This window comes from Arabidopsis thaliana, chromosome 2 (genome assembly GCF_000001735.4).
Source record: "Arabidopsis thaliana chromosome 2, partial sequence".
In the NCBI taxonomy this organism is placed as follows: Eukaryota; Viridiplantae; Streptophyta; class Magnoliopsida; order Brassicales; family Brassicaceae; genus Arabidopsis; species Arabidopsis thaliana.
In genome coordinates, this window is record NC_003071.7 from 2,952,547 (window position 1) to 2,974,849 (window position 22,303).

Below are 22,303 nucleotides of genomic sequence, written 5' to 3' on the forward strand. Positions count from 1 at the left end.
GTTACACAAAAACATATTCACACTCTCAGTTTATGGGATTACAAACTTTCACTACTATAAACTCTATAAATACTCAAACAGACATTGTTTATACCGGATTATATGTGTTTCAGACAGCATTAGTAAATGTTTACCAAGGTGAAAGGAACATAAAAACGATACAGAACCACCATCATGTACAACCTACACAGAAATTACAAAATGAAAACATCAGATACAACTCAAGTTGACAATATATATATACACAACATTGAATAGTTACTCACCTGAATAATCACTGAGGTGGTGGTATTTGGAACAACTCTCAAAACACAAATACTCTGTAGCGTCCTTTTCAGTATCGTTTCATACTCTTTTTCAACTTTTCCTATCAATATTCAAAGCAAAAGAAATTCACATCTAAAAACCAAGAATCACCTGTACTACATACTCAAGCGACAAAACAAGCCTCTTTCTGAAAAACTAAACGCATTTACGATTACCAATCTATCCGGTTTAAGGCTTCCATATGACTTCAAACAAGCCTTCTCAGCATTTTCGTTCTTCTTCGTTCTTGCTTTAGGTCCGTATTGCGCAGATAGAACTTTTGTATCCTCTGAAAATATAAACGAGAGAGTTCCATGTATCCCATTCAAAAAGGATAAAAACAACTTTGTACCCATAATAGATATTGAGAAAGCTGATAAAGTACCTTCTGACCAACTAGGAGAGCCATGAGGACGATGAAGGATATTACGCGAATAAGCAAGAGGTTTCAGCTGACAAGTAAGTCTTTCACGAGTTATATTTCAAGTAAAAAAAAAAGATATAATCTTAAAAATTGTAACTACATAAGATAGTTTTAGTTTTATTAATTAACTACATAATAACGAATAAAAAATAAACATAAATTAGCAAAAACAATCAATAATTGTTTTTCACAATTTTCAAAACAAACTCACGCTTCACAATTTTCAAAACAAACCCACGCTACACGTGGGTATTTATCTAGTATAATATAAAAGACATGAAAAAAGAATCACATTTCAAAGACTGTTTGTACTCGAAAAATCGAAATTCTAAACTTGCAGTGATCTGAATTCCAAAGGAACCGAGGTCAAACTTGGAAGATGGACACATTGAGAAAACCCAAGAGAGACAGAATCTATTTGAATCTTCTTGCAGAAGTCTCCCCTCGCAATAAAGATGCAACCCACTCCAGTTTGATTGTCGTCACAGCACAGGATAAGGGTCATGTCATGGATGAAGTAACTAATATCAGAAAGCTGATGGAATAGCGAGGGAAAATCAGGTATTGACAGTGTCATCAAGTTTAACCACACCACATTATTACTAGAGTTAATCATGTCATTTGTTACCCAAATCTCTGTATTACTTGATATACGAGATTGCTTTAACAATGCAAACTGATCGCCCTTAAATACAGTGAGGACAAGTTTATCTCGTAAGCCAGAAACATGCTTCCCACAAGGAAGGAGACAAAAGTGCATGGATATTTCTGTGGAGAAATCAAAGCTTCCGAGAAAATGCTCACGAGTATCTTCATTGTAAGCAGTCCAATACAAATTTCCATTCAAGGACACATATTCACCTCGACCTGCCAGCATTGGCCATTCCGGGGAATCAATGAACTTAAACGCTTGAGACGCACATTCAAAGATCGCAAATCTGTGGCCGATTTTCAGTGTAGTGTCATAGAAACGACTAAAATACCCAAAGATCTTGTAATCCTTTTCGGGTTTACAAGCATCGTATCCTACACCGCAAAAACGGAAATCTCTGTCCTCCTTATACTCGATCCACCCAACCTGTCTTAACCATGGATTCCAAATGGTAACCCCTTGGTTCCAAAAGTCACGAAACAATAATCCATCGCAAGCCGTGATCCTGGTAAATGCCCACTTCTCAGCCTTAAAATGAAATTGACAGGCTAGCTCACGCACCTCTATCTTCGGATCAAAGTCGTCCAGGCCGATGGTTCCTATCGAATAAATCTTGGATTCGGGCAGGATGATAAATTGGGGACGTGCACAACCCAAGCTTTTCTTGATGAACCATTTGTCGTTGAGAAGATCGTTCAGTGTTTACATACGGATCTTACCCGAACAAGGGATCCAGGTGGAAGCCGACACAGTATCTCTTCCTCCAACTCCCACGGAAGCTTCCCCGACGCCATTACCTTTCTCCGACTTCGGTGGCTTTAGAGGAGAATCTATATATATACCACCGCGTGTACGACTCAAATAAATAAGAAAAGGAATATTTTTATCTGTTACGAAAATGAAATAACACCCTTTTTTGGGGATAATATTAAATAATTCTTAAAAGTAAATGTCAAATAATTCTTAATAATTATTTAGGAAAGAGATTTATCTTCCAATAATAAAATTACTGAATAATTATTTCTCAAGGATAAGAAGTTAAAAACATAGATTTGAGGAATAAATAAAAAAACAATTATTCTTTAAATTGTTTATAAAAAAGAAAGAAATATATCTTTCAATAAGAACTGCATATTTTTGTAAGAAATAAGAAAAAAAATTCATTTCTTAAGAGTTAAGAACAAGAAGACAATATTTGGAGAAATATTCTGTTTATATATTCTGTTTTTAATTGTTAACCTTGTAACCTGTTTACGACAAAAATAGAGAAGATCTATTGGTTTTAATCAGCAGAATCTAGCAAGAAACTAGATTGATTACCATTATACGAGATTACAAGAATTGATTTCGATGCAAAACTTAATTTGTAAATTTGTAATTCAGCTAAAGGTAGTTGGTCGGTAGGTTTGACACAGAACATATAACCTAATTTTTATATGACTATGGTTTTGCCTATGTGATCTCTACAGCTTCATTGATCAACTTGAAAACTAGTTCTAAACTTTTTCACAAAATACCAACACTGAGACTAATCAATCACATCAAATCTAGAGCAGCATAAGTATTGAATATTGGTTTAATTTAAACAAATTTCTCTACATATACAAGTTAAATGTCTGAAAATAAACTTAATTTAAACTTTTTTAAAACAAATAAATGGTTTTTTAATTAATCAATATAAAAAAATCGCCTTTAAATTCCCTTGGAAACATAAATATTGCGCATCGGTTTAATTTTTTAAAAATTACCAAAAGAGGAAAGCTGAAAACCAAAACCCTAAAATAATATTAAGAGCCACGTTATCCTAATAGATCAAATGATAACATAACATTGAGAGCCACCTGCTGCCGTTTTCTTCGGCGACTAACGATGACGATGCCGAATCTTCCAAATGAGTTGGTAGAGGAGATTCTCAGCTTTTTTCCAGCCACATATCTGAAACGTTTGAGCTACTTGCAAACCATGGAACCGTTTGATCCACAACGACAAGAGATTCGCAAGAAAGCACTACGATAACGCCGCAAAGGAGTTTCTGGTTTTCATGTTGAGGAAGAACTTCAGGATTTGTCTGATAGGCGTCAATCTCCATGGACCTAGCTGATCCATCTGCAGAGGTGAAAGGTGAGCTTACCCTACCAGATCCGTATTTTAAGAACTCTGCTGATGAATTCGATATAGATAGAGTCTTTCACTGTGACGGCCTATTGTTATGCACTTCCCAACTCGAACGTAGAATGGTTGTTTGGAACCCGTTAACTGGTGAAACCAAGTGGATCCAAACCCACGAAGAAGACAAGAACATATCCTGCAAAAAGAGCTACAAAATCATGGGGTTTTATCGTAGTGGTAGCAAAGTTTGGGAATACGATTTTGAACTCTGATTCATGGAGGGTTCTTAATGGTATCCTTCCAAAATGGTACTTGGATGAATCTTGTAAGTGCGTGTCTTTGAAGCGAAATACTTACATGCTTGCTAGAGCTGTAACAGAAATGGGCTTTCACACCTATCCTTGCACAGTTACGATTTTTCAACAGAGAAATTTGCACCTGTGTCTCTTCCTTTTCCCTCTCACGCCCGTAGTTCGAATGGTGCTAATCGTCTTTCCGTTGTTAGAGGAGAGACGAGATAAGAGATCCAAGGCTGAGATATGGGTGACAAATAAGATTGATGACACCACCGAAGGAGCAGTTTCTTGGACCAAGGTCTTAGTATTGGATTTGAGCAGGGATCTTCAAGCCTTGTTTACTTCAAATTTCTTGGTAGACGAGGAGAAGAAAGTCTTCATTTGTTGTGTGAGTTGGAAGGAAGACGAAGACGAGAACAAGTCCAAGAAAGTATACATTGTTGGGGAAGACAATAGAGTCAAAGAAATTGATTCTGGAGAAGATGCAACCAGTGGATGTGAGCCAACTATTCTTAGTTTGTATGTTCCAAGTTTGGTCTACATGTAATCTCTCTCTCTTTTGTGTGAGTCTGTGTGTTTTTAAAATTTATCTTGCTTTGAACTGATATTTCATTAAGATGTTGTATTGTCAGATGTTTCAAATGCTCAGTATTGTTCCTTGCCTTAAACACAGCTTTTAAAAGTTTATGATCAAACCTCTTCTTGTAGAGAAGATTTTCTAAAGAAGAGAACAGAATTATGTTTCAAATTTTCAAGCTTTTCTAAGTCGTGATTTATTAAACATGAACCAAGCTTTTCTACTGGTATTTTCTCTGAGTTATCTTTTCCCCCAAGTTACAAGTTGTACAACTAGAAATCATCACTCATTCACTTTTAAAGTTCTTCGGTTCTACCACTAAAGCTAATCATGTTATCTTACAAATACACCACTTAAAGTTAAGGAACTAAATCTATTGATAAGAGATCCATTAATTAATGGAAGATTAATTCTTGATGATATCTTAATTTTAGGACAAGGAGGATTCTAAGGCCAAAACTTATCGGTTTTGTTGTGTTGCTGGCAGATAAAGTGAGTGACTCAAAAAAACTTATCCAAATCCTTTGGTATTGATTATCGGTTTATCCGGTTTTTAAACTAAATGCACATAACCAGTTATCTTGAAATGAAAGATGGAAAGCCCTAGACTATATTGAGAGCCACTTGCCGATTTTCTTCAGTGATCAAAAATGACGTTACCGGAGCTTCCAAAGGATTTAGTAGAAGAGATACTCAGTTTTGTTCCGGCCACATCTCTGAAGCGATTACGATCCACTTGCAAAGGATGGAATCGTTTATTCAAAGATGACAAGAGATTCACAAGAATACACACTGAAAAAGCCGCAAAGCAGTTTCAACCTCTCACGTTGACGAAGAACTACAGGATTTGTCCTATAAACGTCAATCTCCATGGAACTACTCCATCTCTAGAGGTTAAAAATGAGGTCAGCTTACTCGATCCTCACTCTAAGAATTCAGCAGCTCAGTTCAATATAGATCGAGTCTTTCACTGTGATGGCTTGTTGTTATGCACCTCCCAAAAAGATTCAAGATTCGTCGTTTGGAACCCTTTAACTGGTGTAACCAAGTGGATCGAACTCGGCGATCGTTACAACGAAGGTATGGCTTTTATTCTTGGATATGACAACAAGTCCTGTAATAAGAGCTACAAAGCCATGAGCTTTAATTATTTAGACAAGGATTCTGAAATCTACGAGTTTAGCTCTGACTCATGGAGGGTTATTGATGATATTATCAAGCCACCCCACTACATGGACTACTTTAGAGAGTGTTTCTCTTTGAAGGGAAACACTTACTGGTTGGGTATAGATAGAAGACGAAGGCCACCGGACCTTCGCATAACCTTGATCAAATTTGATTTTGGAACAGAGAAATTTGGTTATGTTTCTCTGCCTCCCCCCTGTCAAGTGCATGGTTTTGAGGCTTCTAATCTTTCCGTTGTCGGAGACGAGAAGCTTTCGGTGTTAGTACAGGCCGGTTCTACATCCAAGACTGAGGTATGGGTGACAAGTAAGATTGGTGAGGCCAATGTGGTGTCGTGGAGCAAGGTGTTATCATTGTATCCGAAGCCTGACGTTGGTTTTTGGCATGGCCTAAGTTTCTTGCTAGACGAGGAGAAGAAAGTCTTCTTGTGTTGTAAGAGTAAGGGATGGATGGAGGAAGAAGACGAGGACAATGTTTACATTGTTGGGGAGGATAATAAATTCATACTACTGAATTTTGGAGTTGAGACAATTGGAGGAGAATCGCCAATTATTACTACTTATGTTCCAAGTTTGGTTCAGATCGAGCTAGCTGGAAGCAAAAGGAAAACAGATTACTAAACAAGCTCTACATTTAGTGTGTTATAATCCTTGCTTTAAACACAGTTTTATTTTTATTGATCAAACCATGTCTAGTAATGTTTTAAGAAGAGAAAATTTATGTTCCGAAACTAAAGCTTTTTCTAATTCATGTTGGTCGGTAATTGAGTTTTCAGTTAAAGGTTGTAAGTTTGTGTTGTTTCACTCAAGAGGCACAAGTAGAAAGAGACACAAGTATGAAGTGACACAACTAATTGAGTTGTTGTGTCTATTTGTTTTCTATATAAACACCTTGTATCGTCATGTAAATACTAACAAGTTTCAGTTTCAATAAAACAAAGTTTTGTTCTTGTCTTCTTCACAAGAGAAGAGATATGTCTCTCTTACTCTGTTTTTCTTCTTTCTCTCAATAATCCAACAATTCAATGACAAAAGTGATTCTTAAAACATATACTAACAAAGCTTTCTCATATTGTCTCTTCTTTTCTATACCAAACTCACTCCCTTACAAAGTTGTACAGCTAGATAACATCCAACCACCCAAAGTTGTGGTCAAAATTATAGGATTTGTTTACTGAACGTAAATCTCAAAGAAACACCATCCATAGAGATTAGGGGTGAACTTAAGCGAGTCAGTATATATATCTCAAGTCTTTCACTGTGATATACATCAACAAAGGAGACACTATAATGGTGGTTTGGAACCCGTTTATGGGTCAAACCAGGTGGATCCAACATATAGATCTTGACAATACACGCTACAACTATGATCATGATCTCTCTCTAGGGTTGGAACTTGGAAATGCTAGTCACAGCAGCGTGTCTTTATAACACGAACTGAATCCTTGCTCTATTTTGATTTTTCAACTGAGAAATCCCACCTTAATTTGCCTCTTCCCTATCAATGTGATAATTATGATGCCAAGGTTCTCCCCGTTGTTGGAGAAGAGAAGCTTTCTGTGTTATAAAAGCGGTGTAGAAAGGGTTCCAAGACTGAGATTTGGGTGTCAAATAAGTTTCATGACACCACCAAAGCTGTTTCTTGGACCAATGTCTTAGCATTGAAATTGGACAGAGAGCTTAAGTTTCTTGCTCGACGAGGAGAAGAAAGTCGTCCAAATTTGTCAGAGATGGTTCGACAATGGAAGCTTCAATAACATGTTATATGTTGTTGGGAAGAGTAAACAAGACTTGATAATCGTACCTGTGATAGCGGTTGGTATTGGCCAGCTATTCTGAATTATGTTCCAAGTAATCAAACTAGCTGGAGGCAAAAGGAAAAGATGTCACTGAATAGGAGCTCTACATGTAAATTTGTTTTTTGTTGGAATGTTTCTGAGCTTTAATGCTGACATTTTATCACCTTGATATGTATTTTGACATGTTTCTGAGCTTCAATGCTTTCCCTACTGTCATATACATCAAAGCAATCCCAATCCGTATTAAGTATTGACTCTGGAGAAATCAAAGGACGTCTACGTTTACCCTCTACTAGAAAGTTGTATTTAGGAGTTGATTTGGCTTAGTGGATGTATGATTTGGCAAAATAATGGCTGCTGAAAAAGTGTAAAGCTTATCTTTGTTTGAAATCAATCCATGGTAAAACTAGTGTTGTTTTCTCTATGTTGAGGATTTTCTAGAGAGTGTATTAATCTTGTTGGATTGATCGCTTAAGAGCTGAGTGCTTAAAACTTTCTTAGAATCTTATTCTGCATTCGATACGATCACATTATTTGTTGGTAGGGTGTGATCTTAATTGTGCGACAAGGAAGATTCGAATTAAGGCAGCCTAAAAAAGGAGAGGATCTTAATTGCGTGACAATGAAGATTCAAAATAATATGAAAGTTTCCAGAATAAGCAAATAAAGTTAGAGCTTTATCCATAACAATGACAAAATCGTCCTATCCATACCAATGATTCTTATTTTTATAAATAAAAATATATGTTATAAATATTCAACCTTTAAAATATTTGAGCTAATCATTGGTATATTTGTATTCACAAAAACAAATACAAATATATTTCTAGACACAACATTTAAATATTTGTGTTAATCCATTGAATATTTTCAAAATAAATAATATTGACTACATTGAAAAAAATATTTAAAATCAAAATTAGAGTACAATGGTAACGTCTACTCGATTTCACGAATCTCAGTAGATAATATACATGAAAATGAAAGATGACCACATTAACATTTTTTTTTAATGTGAGAAACTGAGAATAATACAAAATAAATATTAGTAAAATACTCTCATTCTCATTAATTCAGATAATTGTGGGTTTATATACAATTGACCAGGCTTAAACCAAAGCCTCTAAATCAATCCTATACAACTCCAAATAAAACTATACAAAAGCATAATATGTACATTGAACTATATACAATAATAGTCTCCCTCAAGATGGGAGAAATCTGTGATCCCTCTCTGCTAACTAGTGACATTACCAGACAGCAAGGATACTCTTGGCAAGGTTTGTTGTCGTCTCTGCTTGAAACAACCCATTAATTTTCCTCTTAATTAAATATACATGTATGTTTTGTAATAAAGATGTAAATAAAATCATATATATGAAAGTTTGCCAACTCTCTCCATATGATTGACACATCATCACTTTAATATTTGTCATGTGTCTATTAAATAATTAATGTAAGCTATTGAACTTCTAATTTATAGGTTAATGATATATTTATTATTTTATTTTACATATTATTTTATTTTACATATTTAATTGTACTATTACTAAATTTATTTTAATATTACATGATTTTTTAATAAAACCATTTTAATAGTTTTATCATACTCGAAGATTTTTTTTTTTTTAATCCAAACTCAAAGTATGAGTGTATAACAGTCGTGGATTACTTAATGATTTGAGTAAGTTATTCTCTTAAATTGATATTTATATTCTTTTAAATTGATATTTATATAATAAATCACTGAGGGTGAAAAATATGTAAGAAGCTCTATCATCAAATTCTTAGGTTTTTAAAATCTAACACTACCCTCTGTTAAATTGGTTTAAGAAAAACATTGTTTATAAATTATGTGTATGATGCATTGTTGAGAATGTTGTTAGAATTATTTTTTTTTAATACTAAAAGTTTGCTTATTGCATGAGCCCCATAAGAAATCTGCATTAGACCTACTCTAAGCCTTTGAAATAATATATATCCCCATCTATCCATCTATCTGAATGTATGATCTCAAATATAGCATTTCCTTTCTTTTAAGCTTAAAGTTTTTCACTTTGCTGAATTATTGGTATTTCTTTATATGCAATTGATAGTTTGTACATTAGATCACTTTTTGTGTTTGTGGTTGTGTTGTTGCGTGAATTGAATTTGTTACTCTTTTTTTCTTTGAAGACATGCTAGTAGATATTTCATCAAGTTATGCTACTTGTTAGTGCATTATAATGGTTAGAAGAATTTTGCATGTCAAAATGTTTATGCTGCAGAAAAAAAAAGTTATTTTGATTTTAGGCTAGATATGTGAACTCCCAGAATATTTCAAAAATTCATTCTCTACTTTAAGAATAGACATTCCATCAATTTTGTAGAGCAGATGATTTTCACTTGTAATATACTATTACTAGATTTTAACCCGCAGTATACCGCGGGGCGATTTATATTTTAAAGGTAATATATATTAAAATTTACAAATTTTATTTTTATAAAATATTTATATTTAACAGTTTATAATTGATATTAAGTAACGCTATACCACAAATCCATGAGACAATTGTTAAAAAACTAAAGTTTTAACCCTTATTAAAACAACCTATTAATAATATTTTAAAATTTTATAAATATTGATTCAAATGCAACCACCATATAACCCAATTCCAAAATAAAACCCGTTTTGTATTTTGAATATTCGGTATATTTTGCTTCAGTTTAGGAAATCTTTGATGACCCGACTTTAGATCCAATAAACCCTATAATTAAGAAATGAATATTGTCGTTAAATGATTTTGATAACCTTAATGACGTCATTAAAAGATTTTGTTTTTTATTAAATTTTTTTAATGGCAATGTCATGTAATTAATTACAAAAATTAAGGTTACATTTAAAATGTACTTCCCAAATAATATAGTAGGATGAAAGCAACTCAAAGATGTAAATATTTAGGCTACAACAATCATATATATAAAAGTAAGGTTTCACTATCTTTATTGGGCCACTTGACATTTCTTTTTTATATTTTATTAAAAAAAACTTAGAACATATTAATCTCATATAACTCACTTAAAACTCATGTGTAACTCACGGACAAATTTCTGGAATATTGATCGTTTACAAGAGCTTTTTGATCCGGAAGATGTCTCGTTAATAAGTGCTTTGCACTTGGGTGCGTCAACTAAGGAAGATATCCTAGGTTGGCATTTCACAAAATCTGGAAAATATACAGTTAAATCTGGATATCATACGGCGAGGTTAAAAACTTTGGATGCTAATTTTTCTTTTTTTGGCCCAGACATCAAAGTCTTAAAAGCATTCTCATGGAAAGTACAGTGTCCGCCCAAGTTACGTCACTTCTTGTGGCAAATTTTAGCGGGATGTGTACCACTAACGGACAATCTATGAAAACGCGGAATAAACTGTGAGATAGGATGTAGCAGATGTGGTGCTCTAGAAGAAACCATTAACCACACGCTTTTTTTTATGCCATCCTACTCGTCAGATTTGGGCACTTTCACAGATACCTACGGTCCCAGGAAAATTTCCTTCTGCATCTATATATGTAAATTTGGATCATTTATTTTGGCGCATACCTTTGGAATTTGATTTATCTTCATTTCCATGGATAATTTGGTATATTTGGAAAGCACGGAATGAAAAAATCTTTGATAATGTGGATAAAGATCCTCTAGAGATCTTACATTTGGCGGAAAAAGAGTCAGACTTATGGAAGTCCGCTCAACTTGAGCTTCACAACGAAAATTTTGGTTCTTTCAATTTGGAAGATCGTAATCGAGTGCGGCATTTTTCTTTAGACAACAATTATTCTGGATATCGTTGTTTTGTAGATGGATCTTGGAAAGATACTGACAAGTTTTCAGGCTTAGGATGGTACTGTACATCATCAACTGGAGAGACACCAACTTTGGGAGCTGCCAATCTCATAAGAAGTCTATCTCCTTTACATGCCGAGGTGGAAGCCCTCCTCTGGGCGATGAAGTGTATGATTGGTGCCGACAACCAAGATGTAGTTTTTCTTACAGACTGTTCAGATCTGGTGGAGATGGTGTCTTCCCCAACCGAATGGCCGGCTTTCTCATCGTATTTGGAGGAGTTACAGAGCGACAAGGATGAGTTCACAAACTTTTCTCTATCTTTAATCTCTCGTAGTACTAATGTTAAAGCGGATTTTTTGGCACGAAAAGTTCGTACCCAACCGCTTCATATTACATTTGTAAACAACATTCCTCAGGATTGGCTCGTTTGAGTCCTAATTAATTTTCGGATGACAAAAAAAAAAAAAAAAACTCATGTGTAACTCCACATTTAAATTCATTTGTAACTCCTCCACTATAAATTAAACTCTACATTTAAACTCAATTGTAACTTCTACCAATCAATAATAGTTTGTAACTCTTGTTTATTAATTATAAGAGTTTTACCACTTCTCATCTATAAATATACATTCTACTATCGTCCTTCACCATATTTTCAAATCTGTAAATCTACATTATTTTTATTTATTTTGCATGAGCTTAAAACAATTATTGTGTCATATAGTAATGGTAAGAGTTTGATTGTATAATTTTATTTTTAGAGATTATATGATATGTAGGTTACATTGTACTCAATTTTATTTTGTTTATTTTATTTTTAGAGGTTATATGGTATAGAGTTTGTATCGTACTCAATTTTTTTTGTCTACCACATTACAATAATATTTATATTCATCTTAATATTTCCAATTTTACGATTTTTTATGAAATATTTAAGGAAATCTTTTTAAATACTAAGATCATAAAATTTGAAATATTTAAGGAAATATTTTTAAATATTACAATCATAAAACTAATAATTTATCATAAATTTTGATTTTAAAGAAAAATAAATTCAGGTACCATAAATTTCGGTTACTATTAGCTAGCATTTCTAAAATTATGTTTTAAATTTGGAAAATCTTATTAGACGTAAGCATATTCCGTAAAATATTCATAATCCTTAAATTAATTTTTTTGTTTACATTTTTTGGAATAAACCTAAATTGTTTGACATACTTATATGGGAAATTTGTAAAACTACCCTTTTTTTACTACCCTTTTAAAATAATAACCTTTTGTGTTGTCCATTTTTACTACCCTTTTAAAATAATACCCTTTTGTGTTGTCCATTTTTAAAATACCCCTTCCATTGAACAGAATGACCAAATGACCAAATTTTCCAACCAAAAAAAAAATCCGCCAAACTTTTTTTCCGCCAAAAAAAAAATTTTCCGCCAAAAATAAAAAAAAATTCCGCCAAAAAAATTTTCGTGACAAATTTTTTCTCAGCCAAAAAATACTTTTAAAAATTCTTGTAAATTTTTTTTGGCGGGAAAGAGATTTACAAAGGATTTTAAAAATGTTTTAAAAGATTTACAATGGATTTTAAAAGGGTTTAAAATATTTATAAGGGATTTTGAAGGGCTTTCAAAGATTTATAAAGGTTTTTTAAAAATTTTTAAAGGGTTTAAAAATGTTTTAAAAGATTTACAAGAGATTGAAAAGGGTTTTAAAATATTTACACGGGATTTTAAAAGTGTTTTACAAGATTTACAAGAGATTTTAAAAGGTTTTAATAAAATTTACAAGAGTTTTTAAAGGGTCTTCTTGTAAATTATTTAAAAATCTTTTAAAACTCCTTGTACATCTTTTAAAACTCTTTTAAAATTTCTTGTAAATCTTTAAAACCCTTTAAAATCCCTTGTAAATCTTTTAAAATACTTTTATACCCTTTAAAAATCTTTTAAAAATCTTTGTAAATCTTTTAAAGCCCTTTGAAATCCCTTGTAAATATTTTAAAATCTTTTAAAATTCCTTGTAAATGTTTTAAAACCCTTTTAAAATCACATGTAAATATTTTAAAACTCTTTTAAAATCCCTTGTAAATATTTTAAAACCTTTCTAAAATCGCTTGTAAATATTTTAAAACTCTTTTAAAATCCCTTGTAAATCTATTTTACGGAAAAATATTTTTGAAAAAAGTTTTGGCGGGAATGTTTTTTTTTCAAAAATTTTTGGCGGAAATTTTTTTTTCGAAAACTTTTGGTGGGACAATTTTGGCGGGAATTTTATTTTGGAATATTTTAGGCAAAAACTATTAATATTTCATTTTGTTAACATAAAACAATTTCCAAATAAGGGTAAAATGATCATTAAAAAATTAAAGAGGGTAGAAATAAAAATGGCAAATAGGAAAGGGTAGAATTGAAAAAGGGTAGTGTGCAAAGGGCATTCTCAGCAATTATTCTACTTTCAGTCCCTATAAATACTGTAAATATCTAGAGTTTATTCCATCCTTACCAACGTTAGTTTTAAGAAAAAAAATTATATTTTATTCTAACACAAATCAATTGATATTAAGTAATTTTTTTATCATTATCCTTATATGAATTAGAATGTAGGAAAAACACATAAAAATAAAAGTATAGTTTGTATTAAGTCTAAATATAGTATGAAAATAATTACTTTGTATATCTAAACAGAAAATAAAACCTACAAATTATCATATATCTATTTTATTACGTAAAAAAATTAGAATATGTTTTATTGTACAATAAAAAAAATTGTAATGAAACTCATACTACACATTTAATCTTTTTACATGTGCGAATTGCAAGAATTATATCGAGGATCATTGTTGCTTTTTAAATTTTATTATCAGTTATATCAATATATTTTAAAACAAATTCAACTCTTAGATAAATTAAGAATTTATTGTTGAAATTTGTGGTTTAAAATTATTGATTTTGATAAGTTATATGTTTATTGTTTTTATTTATTATATGTGAATACTCAGCTAATAGAACAGGATTTGTAAAACAAATATTTACTAAAATATACATGTTTACAAATTCTACTATACACTAACACACAACGTATATACTAACACATAATGTTATACTAACACACAACGTATACAACTATATAAACTATAAGATTCAAACTTGATATAGACTTTTATACTTTGTAAATTATAGAAGTTAACATTTATCCACACTAATTATCCACCAAATTAATATAGAAAAGATATTGCCAAAACTAATAGACGAATTAAAACGTTATTCCCGTGCAAAGCGCAGAGCACTGACCTAGATTAATCCAAATGGTATGATTTTTTTTTATTTTTTTTAAATATTTTTACATATTAATTATTCTACACAGTTTATGAAATACTAAGTGTTTTTCCTTTTGTATATGCATGTTGCAAGAATTATTATATGACCATTGTTTTTTTATTTTTTTTAGTGCTGCCTTTTTTATATACGATTAAAGAAGTATGTAGTTTATTAATAATTCTTTTAAGTTTTTCTTCTATAATTCTGATTTTGACAAAAGTTATGTTTATCTTATTAATTTGTCAAATTTAATAATTAATTTACATGTTTATAAAATACATTATACCCCGACACACCATGTATACAACTACATATACTAAATATACAATTATGTACACAAAGAGACACATCAATTCTATAATATATTCAATAGTATTCATGTTTAAATGATACCAATAATAAATTCATAAATTTTTAAATTCAAAAATTATACAAGTAAACATTTATAGACAAAAAAAATATAAACCATATTAGTAATATATACAGAAGCAAAATTTATAAAATAATTAAAGCATGAATCTCATGTGAAGCATGAATCCTGACCTAGTAAGTGTTTAATCAACAAACTTTTGTTATATATGATTTGAGCTCTTTGCACATGGTCTCTCCTTCTATGTTATCTCTCTTTTTATCCATTATAAATTTGAAGAAATTTGAGTTGGCGTTGTTTTCTAAAATCACTATTCGGTAAAAAAATATATGATATAGTCACAGCATAGAGAGGTGACCATCAAGCCGTCGAGCTTTAAAGAGGAGCATCCACTATGAAGCCTTTACTCAAAATCAATTTCTAGCAAGATAATGTGGAATGCCTAAGTTAAGGAATCCTTTTGTCCTCGTGTCCATCTTTCAATCCCCAAAATATCTTTTGTGAACATTTCCATTTTAGCTATTAATTGACACTGAATACCTCGCTATAGACTATTCAGTGCTTCAGTTATTGATGTTTTGACTAGTTTGTTTGAGATATAGTACAAACATAGTCAACCCTCATTTTGTATCAACATCAAGTTCTCAAGATGGGTTTGAGAGACAGGAACATGATTATGTAGATGATCATGACTTTATGAATGTGGGGGTTGAAGGTTTAGCTTCTGTTTACGACAAGATGGTAAATGAAGAGGGGTTTGATGCAACCAAGACTAAGCTTGATGTGTACTTGAAAGAAAGTGTTGAAAACACAAGGGCCAATACATTGGGAACAAAATATGATGTGTTATCATACTGGAAGCTCAATAGTCTTAAGTTTCCGATTTTATCTGTACTAGCTAGAGAAATTCTAGCTTTGCAAGTTTCTTCTGCAGCTTCTGAGTATTGTTTTAGCACTAGTGGTCGGATCGTAGAGCCAAAGAGAAGTTTCTTAACACATTATATAATTGAGGTCTTGATGTGTACAGAACAATGGATGAAGGCTGACTATTATATTAGTGAAAAAGTTGTGGAAAACTATGCAAAGATGGTTGAGGATATTGAAGATTCGGATGATCTGGAGAAAGGTATAAGTGTTGGCACTTGTCCGTTTCTTACTTTCTTTTCAAAGTCTAATAATTTTATGTTTTCTTCAATGTATAGAGTTTGACAATTTGTGTAAGAGACTAGAGACTTAACCAAGACAAGTCATCCACTCATGAACTCAGGTACGTGATTCAGATTCTTCAGTTTTTGTGACATGTATTTGAGTTTTACTAATTAACTATGATTAAGTTTAAAATTGTTGTGACATGTCTGACTTTATCATTCAATTTTGTAGACAAGAAAAAAAGGTATGGTAAAGAAGTTCTCAACATGGTAAAGAACTAAAGATTAAAGAAGTTCTCAAACTTTTCAACTCTCTGTTGAGTTTTAACTCTCTATTTTCTCTAGAAAGCCTTTTTAATTTGAGTTTGATTTCTCGTTTGTACTTTCACTCTCTTTTGGATTTGAGTTTTAACTCTAGTTTGTACTTTTTAATTGTTCTATTGTATTTTGAACTTTGTATTTGGTAATTTTGGTCAATTTGGTCACTTTTTGGGTATAATGTAATGGTCCGAAATGTATTCGGTTACCATATGGATAGTAAACTTAGTAACCGAAAGACCCGATAACCAAATGGTTATATCCAAAACCGAACCAAAATGTGTTCGGTTACCATATGGATAGTAAACTTAGTAACCGAGAATTAAAGAATATTCGGGAACAACAAAGGGAACAAAACAACACTTGAGTTAGTTATGGAGATTCTCAAAGCGATTTCTAAGCGGTTATTTCATCGGTTTATCCTCACCTTTTTGGTGACGGTTCACAGCGTTTTCGCCGGCGAAGTGGTTCCCAACCCCATTTTCCCTCAGGCGGTTATCTCCATGCTTGATCCCACGATCAATCGTGATGTTTATTCGGTTCCCAAACACCTTCATCTATTTAAGCAACGAATTGTCGATTGGGGAATGGCACTTTGTCTTCTCATCAAATTCTCAATTTTTTACCCACTTCGATTCTATAAAAACCTCTCAAAAATGGCAGACAATCTCAGGCGTGCAGTTCAGAACATCAATCTGGGTGCAGACGAAGAGCCCATAGCGATCCCAAAAGAAATTGTGAATCAAGCAATTGCCGACAATCGTTTCATCCTGATTGGCAGACCGGTGATACCTAGACGTCAGAACATCCGCTCCATAGTTGCTTCTTTACCGCGAATATGGGGACAAGCAGGGCTAGTTTCAGTTCATTTTCCCGACAAAGGAATCCATGGAGACGGTTCTGAGGCGTGGTCCTTGGGCCTTCAACGACAGAATGCTCATCATCCAAAGATGGACTCCACAACTGCCTCTCCTCGACTTCATCCCTTTCTGGATCCAAGTTCGTGGCATCCCCTATCAATTCCTCAACCGTGGCGTCGTCGAACACATTGGTCGTTCACTCGGTCAGGTTCTCGATGTGGATTTTGACGTTGAAGTCGTGGCTAGAATGGACTTTGTTCGCATTCTCATTCACTGGAACATCACTCACCCACTTCACTTCCAAAGGAATTTCCAATTCGCGCTTGGCACCAATACTCTGCTCCGCTTCAGATATGAGCGTCTTCGAGGTTTCTGTGAAGTCTGTGGGATGCTCACACACGATTCCGGGGCGTGTCTTATACAGAATGGTGGAGAAGATCAGCACGACAATGATGATGAGGAGGATCAGGATCGCGTTCAGAATCATGGTGTCATCATTAGGGAGATCAATGATGAGGATGCAATGGAGTTGGCAAACAATCAGGACATCAATGTGGTGGTAAATGAATCAGAAGATAGAGAGAACGGAGGCGATGCGGTTAACACTCCTTCACCCGCTGATTCAAATGAGGCCAGGCTCTCAGATATTGATCCACATCACGATGCACTGATTGACTACGAACATACTGATATGTTCAGTGAAGAACGAAACGATAGTGAACTCTTAAATCCCATCCCGTGTTTTGAGAACTCTTGTGGTGATATTCCTGGTAATCCTAGCCACAACATTTATTCTCAAATTCACCCACTGGCGCTTATGGATTCAGCAATCGTCATCAATCCTTCAACTGAAGTTGCAAATGAGTGTGGGAAGCGCAAGCGGGAGGACGTGCTGGATTTTTCTAAGGAACAGGGAAACACCAAGTTCACGGTGTGTGAAAGGGGAGAGGGGAGTGGAAGCTCCGGTGAACACAACCAAGGCGGAGGTGCGGTGGGCCCGAATCCACCACTTCCACCATGAAGACAGCCTGCTGGAACTGTCGGGGTTTAGGCAATGACTCCACAGTTCGACGCCTAAAGGAGATCAACAGATTGCATCTCCTGGACATCAGTGCTCTTTTAGAAACAAAACAGCCCGATGGTTTTATTCAAGAAAAGGGTTTGGAAATGGGTTTTAGTAAGTTTGTAACAGTCCCGCCTATCGGTTTAAGTGGGGGTTTAGTTGTGTTTTGGCGTGATCATGTAGATATGTCAATTTGCTTCAGTTCTCCTAATCTTGTAGATCTTTTCATTAAAAGTAATGAAGGTGATTTCTATTTATCTTTTGTCTATGGGAATCCCAATCCTAATTATAGAAATCACCTTTGGGAAAGATTAGAAAGAACATATACTGTGAGAAAAGACTACCCTTGGATTATAATGGGAGACTTCAATGAGATTATGAGTAATAGTGAGAAGAAGGGGGGGGGGGGGGGTAGAGTGAGAACTGAAGCTTCCTTTCAGGATATGAGAAGAATGTTCGATGCTGTAACTTTACAGATTTGAAATCAACTGGAGATAGGTTCTCTTGGGCTGGACAAAGGGGAGATCACTATGTCACATGTTGTCTTGACCGCACAATGGCGAATGCTGAATGGCACAACCGGTTCCCTGCCTCAGAGACAGAGTTTTTGGAGTTCGGCGAATCAGATCACCGCCCTCTAGTTACATATATTTCAGACCAGATAGAGGAACGCCGAGGCTGCTTCCGCTATGATAGTAGATTACTTCACAAAGACGGTTTCAAGGAGATGGTTACTCGAGCTTGGAGAGGCACAAGACGTCATGATGAGGGTATTTTACTCTCCAAAATTGTTCACTGTCGTAAGAGTATTTCAGCCTGGAAGCGAAGCAACAAAACCAACTCCGAGACTAGAATCAAATCTATCAAGGCTCAACTGGATTGGGCTATTGCAACCGGAAATACATCTACCCATGATATCGCAACCTTACGGAGAAACCTGAATGAAGCGTACTTGGAGGAGGAGACTTATTGGAAATTAAAAAGTCGAAATCACTGGCTACATACAGGAGACCGGAACACGTGTTACTTTCACCACACTACAAAGGCAAGGCGTAATAAGAACAGATTACTTTCGGTCCAGAACGATGATGGTATTCTTAAGAAAGGGGACAAAGAAATTGCAGAGGTCGCGACCAACTATTTTGCAGAGCTTTTTACGGCCACACCAACTTCTGAGGAGACGTATGAGGCTGTGTTTCAAGGATTTCAAAGCAAGATAACTGATGAGATGAATGAAGACCTAACAAAAGGAGTCACAATAGAAGAAATAAGAGAAGCCGTGTTATCTATTGGTCCTACAAAGGCCCCAGGCCCTGACGGTTTTACGGGAGATTTTTACCAACAATTTTGGAATGATATCAATCCGGCAATCGTCGATGAAGTGCAGATGTTTTTCACCACTAACTAATTCGATCCAGCTCATAATCATACAAATCTCTGTCTTATCCCCAAAGTGGTTCCCCCAACAAAGATGTCTGACTTTCGACCAATCGCCCTCTGTAATGTCAGCTACAAAATCATTTCAAAGATACTTGTCAACCGGCTGAAGAAACACCTTTCAGGAATCATATCAGAAAATCAGGCTGCTTTCATTCCAGGTCGCATGATCACAGTCAATATTATCATTGCCCATGAAGTGTTCTACTCCCTAAAATCAAGGAAACGTCAAGCAAATTCTTACATGGCTCTAAAAACAGACATCACAAAAGCCTACGACCGTTTGGAGTGGAGTTTTATCGAAAAAACTATGACACATATGGGTTTCAACTCAACATGGATCGCTTGGATAATGAAGTGTATCTCTACAGTCAGCTTTTCGGTTCTAATCAATGGTTCTCCACATGGTCACATCAACCCCACTCGTGGAATCCGACAAGGCGATCCATTATCTCCCTATATATTCATACTTTGTGCTGAAGTTCTCTCTCACATGATGAACCAAGCCGAGATCAACAAGCAGCTTAAAGGGATAAAACTATCCACAAGAGGTCCATCTATCTCTCATCTTCTCTTTGCTGATGATTCTCTATTTTTTACTATGGCAAATCATAGGTCATGCCATGCCATTAAAACGGTTCTACGTACTTACGAGGAAGCTTCGGGTCAAGCAGTCAATTTGCGAAAATCAACTATTACCTTTGGCAAAAATGTTAGCAATGACATAAAGCGAAGAATGAGAAATCTCCTCGGAATACACAATGAGGGAGGTGGCGGAAAATACTTGGGGCTACCGGAACAGTTTGATAAGAAGAAATCTGAGATGTTTCGGTATATTGTTGAGAAAGTTAAAGAAAAAACTCAAGGTTGGAGCAAGAAATATCTGTCACAAGCTGGAAAAGAGGTACTACTCAAAGCAGTGCTTTAGCTATGCCAATCTACTCCATGAATGTGTACAAGCGAACAAAAGAGATTTGCAATGAGATTAGTGGAGTACTAGCAAAATTCTGGTGCGGTTCAGACGCTGAAAATCACGGTATGCACTGGTTTGCTTGGGATCGTCTTGCTTTGCCAAAACAGGAGGGTGGTCTTGGTTTTAGGGATCTTGAAAGTTTTAATTTAGCATTACTTGGCAAGCAAACGTGGCGAATGCTTCAATATCCAGAGAGTCTAATGGCAAAACTTCTTAAAGGGCGATATTTCCATGATTCAAATATCCTAAATGCAGTCCAAGGGAAGAAGGCCTCTTTTATTTGGAAATCCATCCTACATGGTAGAGATTTAGTCAGGAAAGGGCTTCGATTCTGTATAGGTGATGGCACAATCGTCGACGCTTGGCTGGACCCATGGTTACCAATGCATCCCCCTAGACCAAGTGACTCCACCACCTAGAAACGTTCTCTTGAAACAAAGACTATGGAAATTAAGAACTGCTCCGAAAATCAAACACTTCTTCTGGCGGCTTCTATCTACTTCTCTTCCTACTGGTGCAACTTTGAGGTATCGACATATTACTAATGATGCTAAACGTGTGAGATGTTGCAGAGAGGACGAAACGGTCAATCATCTCTTCTTCCGCTGCCATTACGCTCAAGTCATATGAAGAGGCTCGAGAATCCCAAATCCCATCTTTCTCGACCAAACTGCTCCATGGGACGATAAAATTCGCGCCATCTTTAATATCAACACCTCAGCACGAACATCTCATATGAGACAGTTGCCCTTATGGATCATGTGGCGATTATGGAAAAGTCGAAACACACTTATGTTCCAACAACAAAGTATACACTGGCGGAAAAGTCTAAGATTAGCGAAGCAAGATGCATGCGAATGGCAAGATGCAGAAGATTATGTTCAAAAAAGCTCAAGCGGGACTCAGATTCTACCCTCAACGGTTAATATTCAAAAAAATTGGACACTCCCACCTAGCGGCTGGACAAAATGCAACTATGATGGTACTTTCAACAGAGACTTGCCAAGTAAAGCTGCTTGGATTATCAGAAATGACAGAGGAACGTTCTTAGGAGCAGGACAAGCGGTGGGGATAACAACAACAAACTCTCTTGAGAGCGAGTTACAAGCTCTGGTCATGGCAATGCAAAATTGTTGGAGCAAAGGCCATAAGAAGGTTTATTTTGAGGGAGATAACAAAGAGGTAGCCGATACAATCAATGACAGGAATCCAAACTTTGCGGTTTTTAATTGGCTAAGAGAGGTTGTGGCTTGGAAAACAAGATTTGAGGATTGTCGCTTCACATGGGTTCGACGAAATTCCAACATGGCAGCAGACACATTAGCTAAACATGCACTACCTTCACATACTTCTTATCATTTTTCTAGTTTTACTCCTCATGTAATTACAGACATACTCCATCGAGACTTTGTCTCTGCAGTTCAATAATAAGATTGATGTTGATGAAAAAAAAAGAAAGTAAACTTAGTAACCGAAATATCCGATAACCGAACCGAATACCCGGAAACCCAGGATTAGCTATAGTTAACAAAATTAAATGGATAAAACAAAACGTACGGTTACTACAAAATATCCGGCCCATAAAAGGCCCAGTGATCTCTGAAAACATGCTTCATGTCAGATAGATAAAAAAAAAAAATAG

General features: G+C 34.7%; 3 protein-coding genes, 1 long non-coding RNA gene and 4 pseudogenes across 9 annotated transcripts; 6 read left to right on the forward strand and 2 right to left on the reverse strand.

Moving 5' to 3' along the window:
• Nucleotides 1-63: 63 nt before the first annotated feature.
• On the reverse strand, nt 64-662 carry AT2G07110 (exosome complex exonuclease RRP46-like protein; the record flags this gene model as incomplete). Its single annotated transcript, NM_126685.1, has 3 exons — nt 64-183; nt 267-367; nt 431-662. 3 exons carry the CDS (start codon nt 660-662, stop codon nt 64-66), a joined length of 453 nt encoding a protein of 150 aa, NP_178726.1.
• A 396-nt stretch (nt 663-1,058) lies between these two features.
• AT2G07120 (F-box associated ubiquitination effector family protein) lies at nt 1,059-2,176 on the reverse strand (the record flags this gene model as incomplete). The annotated part of the gene is made up of 2 exons (NM_126686.1): nt 1,059-2,045; nt 2,102-2,176. 2 exons carry the CDS (start codon nt 2,174-2,176, stop codon nt 1,059-1,061), a joined length of 1,062 nt encoding a protein of 353 aa, NP_178727.1.
• Nucleotides 2,177-3,130: 954 nt separating this feature from the next.
• AT2G07130 lies at nt 3,131-4,354 on the forward strand (annotated as a pseudogene). The gene has a single exon.
• Nucleotides 4,355-4,969: 615 nt separating this feature from the next.
• Nucleotides 4,970-7,305, forward strand: AT2G07140 (F-box and associated interaction domains-containing protein; the record flags this gene model as incomplete). Of its 2 annotated transcripts, NM_126688.4 has the most annotated exons (3): nt 5,015-6,124; nt 6,800-6,936; nt 7,224-7,305. In NM_126688.4, 3 exons carry the CDS (start codon nt 5,015-5,017, stop codon nt 7,303-7,305), a joined length of 1,329 nt encoding a protein of 442 aa, NP_178729.4. The 2 variants fall into 2 exon arrangements, with proteins under 2 accessions (NP_001154501.1, NP_178729.4); NM_001161029.2 differs by lacking the exons at nt 6,800-6,936; nt 7,224-7,305 and having other exon boundaries at nt 4,970-6,169.
• Nucleotides 7,306-7,669: 364 nt separating this feature from the next.
• Nucleotides 7,670-7,910, forward strand: AT2G05085. The gene has a single exon (NR_140064.1). It is a non-coding gene; the product is annotated as an other RNA (long non-coding RNA).
• Nucleotides 7,911-10,406: 2,496 nt separating this feature from the next.
• Nucleotides 10,407-11,636, forward strand: AT2G07150 (annotated as a pseudogene; the record flags this gene model as incomplete). The annotated part of the gene is made up of 1 exon: nt 10,407-11,636.
• Nucleotides 11,637-15,558: 3,922 nt separating this feature from the next.
• Nucleotides 15,559-16,071, forward strand: AT2G07155 (annotated as a pseudogene; the record flags this gene model as incomplete). Its single annotated transcript has 1 exon — nt 15,559-16,071.
• A 913-nt stretch (nt 16,072-16,984) lies between these two features.
• AT2G07160 lies at nt 16,985-22,057 on the forward strand (annotated as a pseudogene; the record flags this gene model as incomplete). The annotated part of the gene is made up of 1 exon: nt 16,985-22,057.
• Between the last annotated feature and the right edge of the window lie 246 nt (nt 22,058-22,303).